The sequence below is a fragment of the Athene noctua genome, chromosome 1 (genome assembly GCF_965140245.1).
Source record: "Athene noctua chromosome 1, bAthNoc1.hap1.1, whole genome shotgun sequence".
Lineage (NCBI taxonomy): Eukaryota > Metazoa > Chordata > Aves > Strigiformes > Strigidae > Athene > Athene noctua.
This window is the reverse complement of record NC_134037.1, coordinates 153174682-153195094: the sequence shown is the minus strand read 5'-3', so window position 1 is coordinate 153195094 and position 20413 is coordinate 153174682. Positions and strand designations below refer to the sequence as shown.

The window sequence follows — 20413 nt, the reverse complement described above, 5'->3', positions numbered from 1 at the left end:
GCTGAAAATATACAGTGCTGAAAAAGACTAGATGGGAATATTAAGTTGGTCTGCTGTCTCTTCCCTGCTGGAAGCAGAACTGAGTCTTACAGAATCTTGGTGCTTTACTAGCCAGTCTATTTCTACTTGTTCCTCAAAGCTTTCTTCCCTATCAGTGAACATTATCTGAGTTTTGCTTAGAACCTTTACAAGTCAACATCTTTCTCCTTGCCCCGTTTGAACCAGTCACAGAAATATGTTTATGGATAAGAAACAATTCCAGTCTAAAATGAGGCACTCATCTTTATCAATTTAGCTTACCTAGGTAATCTTCATGATGAATTTCATTTGCAGTTCACTATCAACTGAAATTAGTTGTAATTAGAGGTTGTCAAATCTTTAATTTGAGCCCTTTAAAATTCCTTGCTGTCACTCTTTTCCTGTGATATATTATTTTTTCAATGAGTCCAATCCAAAGACCACATAAGCCAATAGGAGAATTTCTACCAACTTTAATGAGCTTTGAGTAAAGCCTCATATGCCATAGTAGATTATTGAGTAAAGCCTCTTGTGCCATTAAAAGATTATTAAAGTTTTCACTATCTGAAAACGTAAAATGAGTTTGGTCTTGTAGTGGATGTCTAAAGTAATTGAGGATGTTTAGAAAAAGCCCAAACAAAAAACACTGATATTATTTGCTGTGGTTACATTCCATTTCTGCTTGTGGTAGCAATACTGGACTAAAACTTGCCACAATATCTGCTTTTAATTAAAATCACAGTCATAAATGTGTGAACCCCAGGGCACCTGAGCTGGGGGAGGTGCTGTGAGCAACTCATGATCCCTTAGGACCATTGAATTCAATGTGAACCACAAATCACAAGATCAACTTAGAAAACTGTGTCACTGGAAGAAAATGTTGCTAGTATTTGATATGGGATCAGTGTACTTTTTGCTATAAATTCACATTTTTCTGTGGTAATTTTCCCCTCCCTTTCTGAGTCTTCTGCCTCATTTCTTATCAGGTGACCAGAGTTCACCTAGAACGGTTGAACTCACTGTCTCAGTCAAGCTTTTCAACATCAGCAGCTTTATCAGCTCCTGGTGACTCAGCATTCAGTAACACTACTGGGAAAGAAATGAATGCAATCCCTTCCATCAGATTAGAAATTCTGCTAACTATTAAGATTGGAGAAAAGTTGAGAAAATCCCTTTGAAATAATTTGCAGCATAGATTTCTCTTTTTTTCTAAAATTTTTTAACACTTCATATACATTCATTAATAGAATAAAAGATCCATTCAGTCGTGCATAAAACAACATCTAGAAAGAATGCAACTTTTCCTATTTTGAACAACATAACTAATGCTCACTACTGCTTATGCTTTTCTATCTCCATTTTAATCCTTGAAGTAGAATACTGTTCTGTGCTGTAAAAACAGTTCTGAACATGATGTGATTAACCTTAGGATCCCCCCATCCCCTCATCTCAAAGCCCCCTCGTACATGGCCTATGCTTTCTATTCATGTTAAACCATCTGATTTCCATATCATCCCGCTCAGCCTCACGAGTAGCTATTAGCATAACAGAGCTTTAGTGTGACATTGATTGAAGCCAGCGCTTGCTGAATGCAGTATCAAAGCATAATTTGCCAGAAATCAAATCTAATTTACTGTGTACTATTTAAATTTCTCAAAAAAAGAGAGAAGTTTCAATAGAAGGATACTGGGTCTCTTGTCTTAATTGTTCTTTTTTCATATTTTTGGCTAGTCCTCTGAAATCCAAGCAATATATTTCCTTTTAGAGCCATTGTCTTTGACTTTCAAATGTCAATTAAGCAAGTTTTTCCAGTCTGTTTATTCCAATCCAGTTAATGTTACATCTGAAACAGTAAAGGGTAATAGTCTGATAGGCACAACACTCAGTTTGCTGCTTCATAACAGTTTTTTCAACAGATTCTTCTAATGACCTTAATGTTTAGCTTGAATTAAGCATTAAAGTACCACATAACTTTAACAGCTGAAGCATAGCAAGCCTGCTGTTATTTCTCTAACTGTACCTTTTCAGAATGTTTTTAAAATTCACCTAATTTGAGAGAAGCAATAATGGCTTGAATTAGGTTTTGTCCAGCGTTCTACTGAAGCTGGGCTTTGAGCAAGTCATGGTCTCAGTTAACCTTTCTGCAAAACAGGTGTAATAATATTTATGTATCTTTATAAATAGCTTCCATATATAAAGATAAAGAGCTCTCTTTTTAGGAAAACTGAAGGGCCCAAGTGCTTATTCTGTCAAAGAAGGCTTGCTGTCTCTGAGCAGGGTCTCTGGGAATAATGGCAGTCTTACTGCTTTGGTAGTTATACAACCAAACTTGACCAAGAACTACTCCTGTAATTATTAATCGTTAGTTTCAGTTTTCAATTTGCATTGTTCAACTAGAAATAGATAGACAAAACTGGTTACGGTGGAAACATTGTTTAAATGCTGTAAACAATGTCATTTTTGTCAGAAGTTGTCTATAAACAGACCTAGAGCTGAATACGACAACAAACTGGAACAAAAAGGGGGTTTCCTTAATTATAAAACCCCATCTTTGAATAAATTAAAAAAACGCATACAAGGTTTTATTTATCCAAAATTATGATTTTCATGTTCTTTCAAATTATGCTATTAAAGAGTTTGGCTGAAGGAATTGGGTTTGTGCTCTAATTAACATAGTGACCGATAAAAGTCAGGTCCTTGTGAGATCAAGAGATTATATTTAAATAAAAGCTCTGATTCATTTGTTTATGGTGAATTTCTATAATTATGGCTGCAGAGAAAAGCTAGAAAGATATCCTTGCATAACCATACATCACTGTTTACTGGAGTCTTTAGAAAGTCTAACCTAGTAGCTATGAGGCCACAGATCTTCTGTAGACCTAGTATGGTAAATGCTGGAGAGGGCTTCGTGTGTGACAGGGAGAGAACAGAGGAACAGGGTCAATCCATGCCATGTAGATCATGTGGACCGAGCTACAGCCTTAATTCCTGCTTCTTTTCCTTATTGTTTTTGCAAAAGAAAGGATCTTTTTTCTGCTCTTAGGAATGTGAGAGATGTTCAAAGTTAGGGGTAGGTCAAAAACTAGAAACTAGGACATTTCTTCATTTATGCTGCTACATGATTCGAGGAATAGGCTTATGGAAATGTCATGCCTTCTTCCTTCTGTTGAGTTGTCTGAGTACTGTCTGCATAACATACTCCCAGTGCACCAAGCATGTCTACAAAGTGATCTTAGGCATTGATCATGCTTAGGTATGATCTATGAGATGGTCTCCTCACACCAGGTTTTTAACATCACACAGAAAGATTATGGTCTTGAGGCCACCCATAACACAGCATAGACATAGGACTCATGAATAGTTCCTGTCAAGTGCAGATACAACACCTGAAGAGATTAGAGGTTTTCTGCTCTCTGCTCTGCCCAAGTTTGCTGTTGATTCTGTATTAATAACCTGGACAATGAACTTGTATGGCTGAGCAGGAATCTCTGAAACACTTAAGTCAGAACTGTAGATACCTTAGTGTAAGGTATGTCTATAGGAATGGAAGTTTCTAAGTTTAAGGGTCTTTCTTTCCTTTCCCATATGATAGAATGAACAAACACATAGACTGATTACCCCATTACTGTTTTCTGACACCTGTAGGGATTGTATACAGATATACTAGGTAACACGGGTGAGTGAAAAACAAGTAACTTGCTGCAGTCCAGCACTTTAGGAATAGTACAGCATGAGTTCAGATCCTAGAATATGTGTAGCAACACCTATGCTCTTACAGGAACCCTAAAACATATAAACAGGCAGCAGCAAGGCACCTACACCTTCATCCCTGCCCTTTCAGAAGACTAACACCTGCTGAGGCCTGGGGAAGAGGTGGACACTTCTCTCTCCAGAGACACCAAAACCTGTGTTTCGATCTGTGAGGCAGGCAGAAGACTCCTTGTGTTGTTCTTACCCTCTGCCTTCTAAACTTATGGTGATTCATGTTTATTAAGTGTTTTACAGTTCTTGTTTTAATAGTGCATTATACCAGTACTATTCAACTGGTGCTCTTTAGACTCCTGCTGATCTGTAAAGCCTTGGGAAGTACCTCATGAGATAACTGCAAAGTGTATTTAAAAAAAAGCAGATCTGCATACATTTCTATGCAGTTAGCAGATTTGCGTCTGTGCTGTCAGCAGGTGTAATCGGAAGCTGGGTCTTGATTGCTCTTCGTGCCTAATTAAATAGTTTGTAATTATAATGGTGAAAATATGGTTTTCTAAAACACTTAAATTCTGTTTACCTAAAAGCTTAGTGTTCCTAAACCATCTCTCTCTACAACCACACCAAACCAATAGTGGAATAGAATAAAATGAATGTTGGTTTTTCTTTTACTATTTTGTCCCCTTCTTTAGCCTGCCCCAAAAGTTAGATAGTCTTTTGATGAGAATATTTGGAGATACTGCTTACATTTTTAAGATATGCTGGATAGTATAAATCCAGTTCCAGTGAATTCCACTGTTGAACCAAGACTAGAGGTTTTGAATGTCCTGCATAAAATAGTAATTTGCTTTGTCACATCATGCTCAACATAGTTGCTGATGTCAATTTTTTTCTCTTAAATCCTCCAACACTCCTTCTTCCCCACTTTCCTTCTGCACATTAACACCTTTTCTCTCCCTTCTTGTTCTCACCAAGCACTGACTTTCTATTCTCCATCAGTATCCCCAGACAAGTCAAACTACTCCACTCCTTTAGAAATTGTTCACTTCAGACTGTGTTTCCTGGACCCCTATTGTCTGAACACTGTTAATGCCATCTACTTGAAAACATACCCAGTCCTGGTTCTTCTTTCTTGTTTTAACTTCACTTTCTCCCTTTTTCTTTTCCTTGTCTCTTCCTGATCTCCTGAAATACCTGTTCCTTCTTACTCACCACTCACTGCTGCCTACTAACTCTTCAACTCTTGCTTCTGTCTTGTCTTTACACAATCTGGATCTTCCAAGTTTGTGTTGTTTTAGCAACTGTTCTTTTTTACAGCAAGTCCTCCTTCCCACTCCATTCTTGACCACACTACCTCTAAGAGATGGGAGGGAGTTCTTGAACTTCTGGCCTTCTGCTGTCATCCAGACCTTCCTCTCCTTTCTCAAGCATTTCTAAAAGTCTAGAGGGGCAGACTGAAAAAGGCAGTCTGTATATCCTAATTCATATCTTGTAATACACTATAGCTCCAGCACAACAAACTCTGTGAAATGTAGAGGGCATGAGAGTGCTGATATCTGCCCAGTCAAAAGGTAGAATACATCCATAGCCAGCATTGTACACACCTAACTGCTGCTCCTTAAGCATTTATTGTCATCAGAATTTACTCTAGCATGTATGGTTTCTTTCCTTTTTTTTTTTTTTTTTTTTTTAAACTGGGGATGTCACATACTGATATTGCTGCTCTTTTTGTTGCTGTTGTTTTTGTTTATATATTAGTTCTGTCTATACTAATTAATGTTTCTGGTGTTATGTCCTCTGGCATAAAAAAATCTCCATAATGTTGTTTCTTTCCTTCAATATTCCTTATCTCCTGCTTGCAAAATACCCTGAATTTATACCATGATTTTTCTTACGTTGTAGCTCCCCCACAGTTTGTGGTGAGACCACGAGACCAGATTGTAGCCCAGGGTCGAACAGTGACTTTTCCTTGTGAAACTAAAGGAAATCCCCAGCCAGCTGTTTTCTGGCAAAAAGAAGGAAGCCAGGTAAGTTATAAGCACCCTATAAGTCTTTCAAGACTTTCTAAATAGTTATATTGTTAAATTTTTAAGAAAATTATTTATACTACCTTTCACAGATTCTTTTAATCTTTCACAGGAATTTGTTTTTTAAACTATCACTATTCTCTACTGACATTTTTGTTGTTGTTTTTAAAAAATATTAATATTGTGAAGAACTCAAAGGCCATTTAAGTTGTGCTAGGTGCTGTGTAAACATATAGAAAGGCAACAGTATATATCTTAAAGACTTTTAAAGTCTGAAACCCCCAACAAACAGGTGGGTGAGACGAACATAAGTAGGTATAAAAGATATGACTCAATTTTTAACTAATCAGTCAGTAATTATAGTTCACAACCTGTCTAGACATGATCAAGCAGATATATATCTAGCAAGCTGATTTGCATTGGAATATTCTTACAGTGCATACAGATACAGGTTTTGAACATGCAGATGCTTTCTTCAGTAAAATTGTCTCAGGAAATTTCCAAATCTGGTTTTAGAAATATTTCCCTGATCCTTACTGTCATTTTTTGAAAGCGAAATTTTTGAAGTAACAATCAATGTTGCCATCAGCCAATACTAATTTCTATAGCTTAATATTTGAATATCATGCCATGACATTATTTCTTTACTGCTGTTACTATACTGGCATGACGTTACAGCAGAAGTCAGGCCTTCTCACTTTCAACATGCGGTTCATGTTAGTATGTTAAATTTAAACACTGTAAACTATGTGCTGTATTATCTTTTGCACCTGAGAAGAGGTTAAAAGGGACAAATGGGTGCCCGAGGACAGTGCCTTCTGCAGTTGCCTCATGAAGCCTGTCATGGCTGTTCTGGCTATCTATACTGTGTGCCCTTCTCCATTGGCTAGATTAGTCTTTTCAGAGCCCTGTGCTACTTTTTCCCATACGGCGATATGTGAGTTAACTCAAGTATCTACACTGTGCTGAGCAGTGCAGATGTGCCTTTTGTCTAATCTGGAGGTATTGTGTATACCAGCTCGGTTAAAACGTGAGGTAAGAACTGAACCACAGATCTCCAGCTCTGCCCCACCTGCTTCCACTTCACCTTCTCACGAGGTCAGATAACTGGTCCAGAATGACAGGACCAAGGCTGGCAGCATTTTGTGCTCTGTTGCATTTGTGGCTTACGAAGATACAATACTATTACTTTATGAGTGTAAACTTGTGTGTCTATAAGCTTAGTCTTCAGTGTGTTTCTCTCCATGTATTATTTGGAGAACTTTAGATCTAGCCTTGTGGAGTCACATCCCGGAAAAACACAGTATTGTGAGTCAAAAAGTGTTCCAAGGGGAAAGTAGAATAGCATATTGAAATTAAAGTAAGAAGTACTGATGTGCTAACAAACATTTCAAACCCCTTCCTTGTAGTGCATTTTAATAACATGGTAATGTTTATGTAAAGTGAGCTTATAGTGTCACACTTGAATCTAATAAAGTGGACATCCATCATGCTGTAATAAAGAGAAGAGCTTCTAATTAAAGTAGGACATCATTTGCAGGATTAAAGTCATTTAGCGTAATTGAAAAGTGTTAATACTCTATTTTATCCTCCTCCATTGGTATCACTTCAAGGGTAAAAACATTTTAAGGTGAAAATGCATCTTGTGTCTTTAATTGAATGTTATTACCTACTGATTGTACCATGTTGAAGCTGTTTAAATACAAACCTGGAAAATTAATTACCGTATTGAGAACCAGATCCCTGAGGGTTAGAATGGTCTTTTTTGGCAAATAAATGCAACATAAAAATTGATACCTACATGGTTTATAATCAAACCTTGAAACATAGCTCAATGTGATTCACTACACCTTCATGTTAATCTTAATTGAGCATCGGTCAAGTAACACAGGATAGTGTTACCATCTCAGTATACAATTTTCCAGATTTTGCAATTCGATGCCATAGAATAGGTGAGTTTCCACATACTGTATTTCATCATACAACTCTGGACGATGGTATTTTGGCCAGTTTACCTGACTTTTCACTTTTGCATGCCTGGCTGTAAGTTGTTGCTTGGCTTTACAATGCTTGCTTTTGCCTTCACTGGAGGAACTGTTTGCAGCACCACTGTTAGTGTTCAGAGAAATGTTATGTAGTCGTGTTAGCCCACTACAGTAATTGTAGGGCATTTTTCATTGTGAATCCATTACTCAATCCTGTGTTTCTGAGCACAAGTAGCTGGAAGGGAGAGAAACTCTTCCCTCCTGAGTCATTTTTTGTGCCAGCTTGTGTATAAACAGCTGGTCCTTTGTACTAGGTAGCCTTTTCCCCAGAGCCTAACAGCCACCCGCCAATAAAATGCACCAGGGCAGGGCATGTGTAACCTTTAGACTCTCTGGATTATATTCTTCCTTGAGATAAATTCAGTGGTATTATATCAGGGATGACTCTAGTCCCCCTGTTTGCAACCCAGCATGCCACTGTTGTGCCCAGATGAGCAGCCCAACAGCTAATTAAAACCAGAAATCGTAAAAACATTTAAAAACGGGTTGTGCTGTAATTTAGGACAAGTTATAATTCATAGTTATCTGGCCTTTGAAGGGAGGAATGATGAGACTGATGAACTCTTCCTGATCTGTGGAATATTCACTGGGATGTGGTACCTCTCCAGAACAGACAAGCCCATGCTGAAGGAAAAAAGAAGGGTAGCCTCCCCTTTCTAATGCAGTGATAAGGAGGATTCTGGGTATTTTTCCTCTTAAGAAGTAGGAGCTTGATCCTTGAACTGTCTTTTATGTTGTGTTTCTTTTTACACTTTGCATAATGAGTGATAAATAAAGACAAGCTCCACCATACCAGAATTCTCTGCTTTCTCATAAAATTTAGTGGAGCTTTCATAATACCTTCATTTGGTAGGTATCTGTGCCAGGCAGAGGTTGTACTGAAAGTTTCAAGGCAATTCAGAAAACAGGGCAATCTTCTGAGACCCACTTAGCCCTGTAGCCTGAAATTGTTTTAGAATTGCCACACTTTTTTTCTTGTTGGATCTGACATGTTTACTGTGTGCATATTGATTTTTGAGGAAAAATTTGCTGGGAAAAATTTCTTGAAGATTGACACTGAAAGGGGGTAAGGGGAAAGACTCACCCGAGGGTGACAAGTAGCCTAGTAGGTTAATACAATTATAAGGATACTTGGAGTGTTGGATCTTATTTAAAACATATCTCTCTACTTTGTCACCAAACCTAGAGAGATAAAGGTGTGAGTTTCACTTCAAAGCAGAATTTTTTAAAATCCAAGTTTGTTGCTTGTCAGTTCCAAAACATTTTTTGTAAACCTTTAATGGTCTACTACAGAAAAAGCAGATCTACAGAAAATTCATTTAATACCCTACTCTATACTTCTAGGTTTTCTTTTTAGCCCATATAGACAAGCATAAAAGTTAGTAAAGAATTGTCACTGGAAAGCACAGCAGAGCAATACAGAGCTGCAATAATAACTGAAAGCTTATCACAGCATGGTAAAAGCATTTTGGGATAGTCCTGATACAAACAACTGTATTTTTCATAGAGTTGACATAAAAGCCAGGCCCTGTTTTCCTGGAATTACTGTTTAATTATTGTTTAATCTGTTTCCCTTTCTGTCTTATTGGGCCATGCTGCCGACCTTTCTGTTCACACTGCCTCGCTTTTCCTGTTCTTTTTTATTCACATCAAGAACTGTGCCAGATGGTATAACTTTTTCATTGAAAACACAGCCCTCACTACTAAAACCTTTTCAGCCTTTTTCTGTATTATTGATTCATTCAGTCCTTTATCATATGCAATGGCTACTACATCCGTTCCAGTTATTCTTATTGACTTCTCTCTTTTCTCCAATCCAGCCCAAAGGCAAAAGCTAATCTCCCTGTTTTGTGCTAACTGATGTCTTATCTTACATGAAATTATGTTTTCTCTCTCATGATTTCCACATAAGATTTATACCCTTTCTCTTCACCCATAAGGCTCCATGCTGCTTTTCTCCTTCGGTATATCTCAGTTTTAATTTCCTTTTACTTCTCCTTTAAGCTCTCATGCTCTGCCAGCTTCTCTTACTTTATGACCTGTTTGTATCTTCCTCCCAGCTTTCCTTCTGTGCCACGCTCTTACTTTCTCCTTTGCCCAGAACATATTCACAGCCAAACAATAGTGCTATGCTCCCTCAAGTCTCCAGGATTCAATTCTTTCTGCTAGTTTTCTAATGTCTGCTGTAGTATTGTGTCCTCATGGTTTGATAGCCAGCTAAGTATATTATTACAATTACATTCAGAATCAAGATGAATGTGTCACAAATCAAATACAAATCGCTCAAGTGTGATTGTTGGAAAATTTCTCTTCGCCTATACTCCCAGTCAGAACACACCGCTGTGTGCTGTCAAAGGGCTGTTTCCAATTTAAACTGCAAGTTGCCCAAGGCAGGGAAAGCAAGCTCTGTGTGTTCATAAAGTCATAACCACACTTTTTCTTCTAGTTTATATATATTACTTTTAAAGAAAAATCATCGTCTCTCTAGCTGAAGGAAAAGTAGTGCTTTTGTGCTTTGAATTGATGTGAGATGCATTATCTTTGCAGAATCTACTCTTCCCAAACCAGCCTCTCCAGCCCAACAGCAGGTATTCAGTGTCACCAACGGGAGATCTCACCATTACCAACATTCAGCGGTCTGATGCAGGCTACTACATTTGTCAAGCACTGACGGTTGCTGGAAGCATTTTAGCAAAGGCTCAGCTGGAGGTTACTGATGGTGAGCTATAGAAATTCCTATTGTTTTTTCCTGTCAAAAGTATTTTTAAAACAGTGTAAATAAAGGCATATGGGATCACATAATTCATATAAGTAAATGGACAAATTTCTACAAAAAATACGATGAAAAAGGGTCTCTGTGCAATTCTCTATGATATCAAAATGGTGTGAAATTCTAGGTTACCCTTTGCTTGCTTTCTAGAGGTTCCTTAATGCAAACAATAGACAACCCAGCTTAGAATAGGGTTGGTGAGAAAGGAAGCCGCTTGGTTCACTAGAGCTAAGATAGGACTGCAAAAAAAGTACTGTGAAGAATTAATAGGTTTGTGATTAAAGCAGAAGAATGTGGCTCAGTTCCCACCAGTTTTCAGTATTACCTTAGGCGGCTAGTTTGGGGATGTGTTCTCAGCTCAATTAAATCAACACAGTTGCCTTGAACTTAATGGAGTACTGTTGGTTTAGAACAGCTACAACGTGTAACCCTTTAGTCCCTCTGTGAATAAGGCACCTATCTCAGAGCTATGTTCTAAGAATTTCTCAGTGTGATTAGGTGTGAAAAGATGCAAATACATAGGTAGAGGACAGGTTTCAGGAAGGGAAAAGATGATCTGTCTTGATGCTTTGCATTTCGAAATTTTGGGTTTGAAGTTTATCTTGCCTTGAAACTCCATCTACAAACATGAATCATTTTCATATGTCAGGAATCCTGTTGATATCCCTCTTCATCCCACTGTGGATAGAAGGCAGTTTGCATCCTTTAATGTTAGTGAAGAAAACAACAGAATTCCTCTTATACTAGGAGACTATGGCATTCCCCAGCATCATTATTCCTTATCTTAACTGACTCATTAAATATCTCCTGACAGACTTTGATGAATTTTTGCCATTAAAACTGTTGTTATATGCAGAGGTCTACTTTTACTGTTCCCTTAGAGACCTGCCTGCACCATGAAAGTTTGAAAAGATGTCTGATTCTGAATAATCTGGCTTTTCACAAGAGCATATTCATCACAAGTGACAGGTAGAGAGGTTCAGGCTCATGTTATAGAGGTTTGAGCATTAATTTGATGCCTTTTCTTTGTTTTCCAAAAGCTGTCTATATTTTTATGACACGGGAAGATAATTTCTGCCTTATCCTTTCATCTTTACAAGCACATAGCTCTTCCGTAGTTTCTGGAGACTAGAGGCTAACTTTCACTCTGCAATCTCTTTAAATCCTTTCTCTCATGGTCTATGACAAAATGATGCATTTTCATTCAATTCAAATTTAAATGTAGATTAAAAGGTCATTTAAAATTAATGGAAAGGCAGTATATTTTAATATCTGTCCATAGTACTGCCTGATGCAGTGCAATGACTGTGATTGGAATAAATAGAACACACAAACATTGGCTAAGAGGACATTGAGCTGTTAATGGTTGCACCTGCTGATGCTGTACAGATTTACTGCAACAGGGGCTGAGTGGATCAAATCAGGTTCAAGGATATTAGTGATGAGAAATTCTTTCAACAGACAAGGCTTGTGGCCCATCTTTATCTATTTCGGGGGGGGTGGGGGGTGGGGGAGGGCAGAAATAAATCCTAATTGATCTCTTTGGAATTTTTGTTAGTTTATTTAACAAGTCAACAGAAAGTTCGCAAAAGGGTCCCTGCTAAAATGCAGTCTCATCTACAATTAATTCTGATTAAAGGCAGTGTGCATTCCTCATTGCTAGAGAGAGCATTAGCTGGTGGCTCTGCTGCTCAAGGAATGTGAGGCCTGTGTTCTTCAAATGCTTTCCAGAACTCACTGTCAGCATGATCATTATGAAATAATACAAGGTTGCTTTATAGAAATACCATTTCATCCTTGAGTCAAAGGGCAGGTGAGGTCAGAAGAAAAGTGCCAGAACAATATTGTGGAACTGAGATTATATAAATAAATGTACCATTAGATCATAGATATTTCTTTAATTGCTTTCAGTTAGGAAGTTAGCCATAAGTGTCTAAATAATCTGTTTTGGTTGATGCTGAGCAGAAGTTATGGAAGCTAATGATCTTTATCAGTCGGGAAATCTAATTTAATGGTTTTTAAAATATAATAAAAGATAAATACTGTGCATGCTAGCTATATACTTAAGCATTAGTGTTCTAGTTTTTGGCTGGTGATTTCAGTTTTACTTCATAGCCCAGAATTTTTCTGTTTGGTTAATGATTTAATAATAGTGGCGAGCCATCTTTTTCATTTTGAACACATTTTTGTTTGATCCAGAGTAATTTAGATCCAATTGAAGTTCCAATACAGAATGAAAACATATGTCATGTGCAGAAAAACAAGTGCTTAATTATACCATATATAGCAGTGTTTCAGTTGTTACATTTTTGCACTTACAAGTCTTTACTGGAAATATTTTTAACTCAAGTGTTCACATGAGAAGAGATTACTAGCTGTGATGAAATGTGCTGAGTTGAGTGATAATTTTGCTGATTATGGACTGTGCTAAGAGCCTTCAGTGTATTTGAAATTCAAATCTTGTATTTTCTTGAAAGGCTATCGTATAATCCACTGTCTAACACACATCTGGAAAAGCAAAATAATTTTAAAAATTGAGACAATCTTAGCAATCCTCTCAAACTCAAGAAGGGAATATACAGCTCAGTATTAAAATGACAGATCATGCAAATAAACCATATGCTTCCATCTAACTATGTCTGTCCTGAAGATAAAAAGAATAGTTTATAATTAGTAATTTGTTCCATAAATGTATCCATCATGCACAGAATATTTTGGAGAAGATCTTAATTTCTTCTTATCTAGTCATTATTAATATTTATTACTAAGAATTTTTACTGCTGCATGCTCAACTGTAGGATCAGCCTACTTTGCCCAGTTTACCCAGCAGTTGCTGTTTAGAGTGAGTATTAGGATGGGGGAGCGAGCTTAACCTCGCACTGTAGATTTTTCTGGCAACATAAGAATGAACTGGTTTACGTTATTAAATTAATTAAAAAGATCATGTTTCTGGGGCTTTTGAATGAAAACAAAAGACTGGACCTCTAAGGATAATACAGAACAGATGAAAAAAGAAAAAAAGAGGAGTATCTCAACAGCTCTCTCCATTGATTTGGAATAGATAGTTAAGGCATTTTTCCCAAACTCCTCTGCAATTTTTTTACTATAAGTCTATTGATTATTCTGGGGTATGACTCTCCTAAATCCTTCTGGAAGAATTTAATATCACTCACAGTTTACTCATCTGCAAGTCTGGCCACAGTGATTCCTATCCTTCATCAAATCTATGTTACGTGTTTTACAGCAAGTGTGACAGTATCAGACAGGAGAGATTCAGAACAACTTCACAGCATCCTGTGTGATGTGACATCTTCAGCAAAAAAGACAGAGGAAGGATTGCTCTCTGCTTTTCCACCTCTCAGGAGAGCATCCTGCCCTATCATACTAGTGTTCATCGTGAGAATTTCATGACTTGTGTCTAATTCTCCCCACTAATTCACCAGGAAAGCTTTTGAAATGTTGAGTTTGGAAGTGCCAAAGTAAAGACTGCATTTTGTCATTCTCTTATTTTAATTTCCCATTGTAATTTACCAAATTCCACCATAATTTAAACATAATTTCTGTTGGTCCAAATTGCATTTGTAGTGAATAAGCTGTTCATTAACAAATATTATTTGTTCTTTTCTGACACTGCTCAAAGTCTAAGCTGCATTTTATCACAAAAGGAATCAGATAATTTTTCAGTTACCAGAATATGTGCATAATTGGTTGAGGACAAATAGTTTCAAAACCATTTTCTTAAATTAAATTCGTTTTGAAATCAACTTATCTTTTATTATGCAAGTGCATTTTAGTCTCACAAAATGTTTTTGTGGAATGGATATAAAAGTTGCCTGCTAGGAGAAAAATGATATAAAAATTAAATTTTAAAAAAAATATTGCTAAAAAGCCTAACAAAACTTCCAACCTTTTTGTGGATTTTTTTCATTATGTCACCATTCTTCAGGGTGCTTATGATACAGAAAAGATTTTCAAACCTCTAACCGAGTTTTGGTTCCTTACTAATGGGGAGACCTTTGTAGTTGGAATACAAGCACGTATACACGTTTTAGAGGAGATTTACAAGTCATAGTTGTGAAGACAATACAGTCGTTCACAGATCAGTGGAAACCCTAAGTGTTCATTTAACCTTTAGCCTTAGTGTCATGGAAACCTGTAGTGGTCTTTCACCCATAACACCCTTGAAAATGAAGATTCCTTCTGGCCAGGAGACTTTCAATTACACTATTGATCAAGGCTATTTAAAGGATTATGAGCTCCTCATTTGGGCTGTAAAAAAACTAATTACATGCCAAAGAACAATATCTGTAATGCAGTAGGTTTTGAAAATACCTACATTGCTACACATATGAAAGACAATTAGGTGCAGCAAATAAATGCAGTGGAATAGTTAGCAATTTAAATATTTTTTTCCTTAATTTTACCTACCTGTAAAACTGGGATTTGCTATTTTATGTTAAATCTAAATGAACATTTACACAGCTAAGTTTTCATTTGAATATACTTGTGCTGCAGGTACGCTGATAGTACATATGAGCTGAGATCAATTCTTATTTCACCAAATGGCTGAACTGTGTAGTCATAAGGGATCTTAATGAGACCAAAAAAAATCGTATCAAGGTGAAAGTGCATTACATTTTCTCTTTTCTTCTAACATATTATTTTGTGTCCTATCTCTGAGTTCAGTGGGTGATGTTTCAGAATTTCCAAAATAGCTTTCACATTCTGGTGTTAATAAATAATCTGTATTGACTTTCTATTTTCAGTTTCAATTTCAATAAATGTGAACTCACACTCCAAGATGCTACTAATACTAATGATTCTAACCTTTGTATATCTTGTTAACAAAAGAAGGTGGTTAGGTTTTTTGCAACATTACAATGTCAGAAACAATTATTTTAGGTATAAAATGTACCACTAACATCTCCTTAACAATTTTTATTTATTAAATAGCATAGTGAAAGCACTTTCGGTCTGTTGAATGTTCCAGAGGTTTTAATCTCAAACAGCTCAAATACAACAGAAAACATATTGCCTCACAATAATTTATTTTCACTTTACTGTTAGAGTTAGGTGTTGTGTATGGACTATAATGGAACAGATTGTCAGCTAGAATAAATGATTCAAAGTCAGCTGACATCAGTGCAGGAACACTAACTTACTCCGGTTTAGGAACTAATCCTGCCTGTTACAATATTTAATACGAATCATATAAGTGTTCAGCTGTTCAAAGATTTAAAACAGCAGCAGTGAGGCAGGTAAATATATAAAAACGAATTCTCATTTCTGTTATACTGATTTTATCCACGAGTCATAGCCTTGTTCATACTCAAGTATTTCACATTAATTTTGTATAAACACATCCTTTAGAAACAAAGAGTTATATTTTGTTGTATAACAGATGGCTCAGAGAATAGGCTCAACAGCAGAATTATTTGTGAAAAATTGGTCTTTCAAGAAAAGCAAACACGAGCATTTTACCTCATCTTCAAGATATACCCCTGGTCATGGAATGAAGTTTATATGCAGCCATGCACTGTCTCACTGGTTACAGAGTCATTTAAGCAGTATTTCAAGCAGGCATATGTAAATTATTGGGGGGGGGGGGGGGAAGAGAGTTCATGGCTTTAAAAGGTGACGAAATTATTTGATGATAAGCTGTTGAGTGGCTTGATTGAGTTTGAACTTTTTTTCACTGGAAAGAGTGGTACAGTAATTTAGATCACTCAAATTATGAAAATATTTTGTATTATTGTGAGATATTTTGCTGACAAAAACTTCCAAATGGAGCACGTATGGTATATGTGGTTGGTACCCACGCTAGAATGGCTATGGTGTTTCTCTTTCATAGATTTTCTCTTTGAGGCCCTAAATCAGGTAAGCAGTTCAGCATATTTTGGTGTGACATTAAACATGTGTTTTAAGTGCTTTCCTAAACTGGAAGAAATAAGAGATGTACCTCAATTATTTACTGGATCAAGGTCTTAATTTTCATCCTATCTTAATAAAATGAGTCTGGTGATCTTTGCTAACAGAATTTTATGTATCTTGGTGTTACCTCACAGTGGTGAAATAAAATTCTTACAAAAATGCTTTTCAAATATATCAGTTAATTGTTAACATGTATCTGTGGGTCTTCCAAAATTAGTGTTTTTAACCTTCTCGAGGCTAACTTAAACCAGTCTGTTAAAACTGGTATGGGGTCAAGGAAAGGGCTAACTGCAGCAGGGGATCATTAAAGGTCTGGATGCCAATGCGTGTGTCACTGTTTAGTCTTGACAGATAGGCCTCCACCCATCATCCTCCAGGGGCCAGTCAATCAGACACTGGCAGTGGATGGGACAGCTTTGCTCAAGTGCAAGGCAACTGGCGACCCCCTTCCTGTCATCAGCTGGTTAAAAGAAGGATTCACCTTCCTGGGCCGAGACCCTCGAACATCCATACAGGATCAGGGGACACTACAGATTAAAACTCTGCGGGTGAGTAGTGATAACAAAACAAGCGATACACGGCTAGTCTTGAGCTGTTGGTGTGTGCCTCAGGCAGCTCTGCTGTTTTGCTGTCTGTTGTCTTCAAAATTAACCTAATTGTCACTTTTACTGTGAAATTCTCCCCAAATCCACATCCAGTTTCATTCTTTGACATTGTGCAGGGAAGGGTGGTAAAAAATAAAAGAAGAGCCAAACTAGCATCAGATATTTCTGTAAGAATTTCCTAAAAATATCATTTATATTTAAAATCTTATGTATGTTGCAATAAAACACGAGCTGGAGGGGGGGGGGGAATAGACATGTACAAGGTCAGGCCTTTATTATCTTTCAGTCAATCTTACCATGAAGCCATTGGCTTGTTGTCTCTGTTAAAACTTAGAGCAGTTCATTTTCAACACCTGATCACAATTTTCCAAGGAGCTATTGTGCTAGCAAGTGATTCTGGAGTTCATCAGGGTTTGGCTATGCTCTTTCTCCATCAGTGAGTCTTGGCAGTCTTGAGCTGGCTGATTTATTCCAATGTTACGCTTGCTGGAGATGTTCCATCAGGCTGTGGATGGGAGAAGACAACTAATAATGTAACATACATGCAGTCATATGCAGAGGGATTTCTATTCAAAACAAAATGCCTATCATAATATTTACGTTTTGACACATGAGATAATATGGTATCTTAAAAGTACAAAGAAATCTTATAATATTCCAAAAGGCATACTGTCAGTTTTTGTTCATAAATATTGAATCTCTAATCTTTGTTTGGGCTTTTAATTTTTTCCTGTACAAAGACAAAAATGCTTATTTGTTTGTGTGTATGTGGACAAGCATGTATATGGAAAAATATTAAGGTAAATGTAATTATTTGTCAAGAACTTAAAGGCAATTTCAGAAACCATTTAATTTTATCAGCAGAAGTTTCTGCACTTAGCTTTGCCATCCAAAAAAATGTCAATAAACATCACTATCAAGGACAAGACATAAAGAGCAGTTTTGTTTTCTGATACCATCTCATCAGTGATCATAGATGAATTGTTAACTTCCTTGGAACAAAATAGAATTTATTAAAAAATTTATGCTAGCATTCCTTGAGTAAACAATTTATCCTTCCTCCCTGGGCTGAAGGCAGGTTTAGGCCATGAAGGTTAATGCATTTTTCCTGTAGAGCTGGATTAAAGAGCGCGCTTGAATAGTCAAGATTCCCCAGTAGTGTTAGAAAGCAGCAATTAAAGGTGGAAGCTTAGTGATTTCAAACAAACTTTCAGGCATCGATGATGGGCTTCTGTGGAGTGTCCACGAGGCAGAAGCTCCTGGGATACCTGTCTGCATGCAGCTATGCAAACAATGAAATTGGTTCTGAATCGTGCCAGTGCATTAATCTCGCTGTTAGAGACAAAAGGTCTGTAAACAAAAGGAAAAAAAATTGCTTGCAAGGGGAGAAGAAAACAGTATTAGTAGTAAGTGTGGTTTTGAAAGACAGGGAGCTTTTATTGATCCTTAAGTGGCTCATTCACTAGTAGCCAATTTTCCTTAAAGGCTTAGAAAGACATTTTTTATAAACCCCTCAAATGCAGTAATGTGCAGTGTTTGACTCAGACTTAAGAACAAAAACCACACACAACCATAAAAATCAGAGTTCTCCCATACCTTCCAATTTTAATGAATTAAATATGGATTTAAATCTGTAATGTTTAACTTTTCTCTCAGGTCTACCTAAGCAAGGACTAGCAACTCTTAGTAAGCAAAAAAATGGCCGCAAAATATGTCCAAGTATACTTACATATGAAGTTCAGAGCAAATTAGTATTTATCACCCACATGTCCTCACCTTCTCCTCCCCTCACAAATAATAATCACTATTACAATCATAAAGGATTTCAAGATATGGGTAAAGATGGGCCACTACTATTTAAACTTTTAAGACCATCCTCTTCTGCTATGTAACTCTCTTTCTATGTGTAAAACAAATTATTCAAGAGTTTGCAGCAGCCACAGCAAACCATGGGCCACAGTCATAAACATGAACCTGAGATTTTCCTGATAAGCCAACCTTTCCAGTTCCTCTGAGGAAGAGAACTAAAAACTCACACACATCACTCACTTGGTACCCTTTCAGACAGGTCAACACTGACAACTTCTGCTCCACAGAAGTGTACCACACAAGATTTAGACACCTGCATTAGCTCAGGAAGAAAACTGTTTATTTTACTGAATAGCAAAGATTTTCCATTCTCCTCCCCTGTTGTTTTTGTCCATAGCACAAAAAAAAGTATAAATAACTGAATTATCAATACACTATATCTGTATCTAATCCATCCACAGTCTGAAAGTTAGATAATTCACCATAACTTGCAAGAGGCAGCATATCTCCAGCTTGCTTTATATGTTGAGTTTTTCTTCTGCAAGATACTCTGTTGTGTATACCACATACTTCATGGAGTATGCCATACACCATCTGTCACGGTAGTACACAAATGAAGTTGAGAACCATAGCCTTGAGAAATATTCTCCATTATTACATAATGAAGAATTACATATTTAATAAAAGCTCAGAAGCAGCAAAATAAAACACTTCGGAATGCTGTAAGGCTCTCTTCTCTGGAAAATCTGTCTGCTTTCAAGAGTCTTTCTCATTTCATTAGCAGTATCTCTATATTTTGGGTCTCTGAGCCATAGTCAGAGGGGTTTAATTATTGCTTGTATTTCATGGGAGAACATCTTCTAAAACGCAAGTTATGGTCATTCAGACAATTGAACTGACATTAATCAGTTGCTGCCTGCCCCTAAGAGTGGTACACTGCAGTCCCAGTGTACTGGAAGAAAATACCAACAAAATTCAAACATGACAAATTTTAAAATCAATTACAGTATATTTCAACAAGTAATCTAAAGAGCATCTCACTTACTTGCCTTGACATTCTTCTTGAAGAGTGAGGTATAAACACATTTGCTATAGTGTCAATCTGCATTTAGCAGAAAACCCATTACAATTCCTTAAAGTCCAATAAAGCTTCTTGGATGCAGTTCCTATTTCCTTCAAGTCATCTGATGGTGAATATAATTCTTTTCCTTTTTCACTAGGGTCAGCACTCTCCCCATTCTGCTTCCATCTCCACATTACCATGCTTTATTCATAATGGTAGGAGGGCTGCTCCGTATATTGTGCTTTGTAAAGTTACCATTTTCCATCCATCTCTGTAGTCTTCACTAGTTCCTGTCTCAGAAATCTTTACTTTAAATTTAAGTAAGGAATAGCAAAACACTTGGCAAATTTTCCAGCAGAACAATTTATACAGCAATGAGATTAATATTGACAATATAATTCAAAATGGTTTCCCCAAATTTGAAATATATGGACTGACAC

At 36.9% G+C, this 20413-nt stretch overlaps 1 protein-coding gene across 4 annotated transcripts in view; it reads left to right on the top strand.

Annotated features, from left to right (window-relative positions):
• ROBO2 (roundabout guidance receptor 2) overlaps nucleotides 1-20413 on the top strand; it is a 950293-nt gene that overhangs the window by 836801 nt on the left and 93079 nt on the right. For all 4 annotated transcript variants that reach the window (XM_074901798.1, XM_074901780.1, XM_074901788.1 and 1 more), the window contains exons 8-10: nucleotides 5626-5750; nucleotides 10343-10514; nucleotides 16839-17044. In XM_074901798.1, the coding sequence (XP_074757899.1) occupies nucleotides 5626-5750; nucleotides 10343-10514; nucleotides 16839-17044 (503 nt within the window). The remainder of the gene's footprint in view (nucleotides 1-5625; nucleotides 5751-10342; nucleotides 10515-16838; nucleotides 17045-20413) is intronic.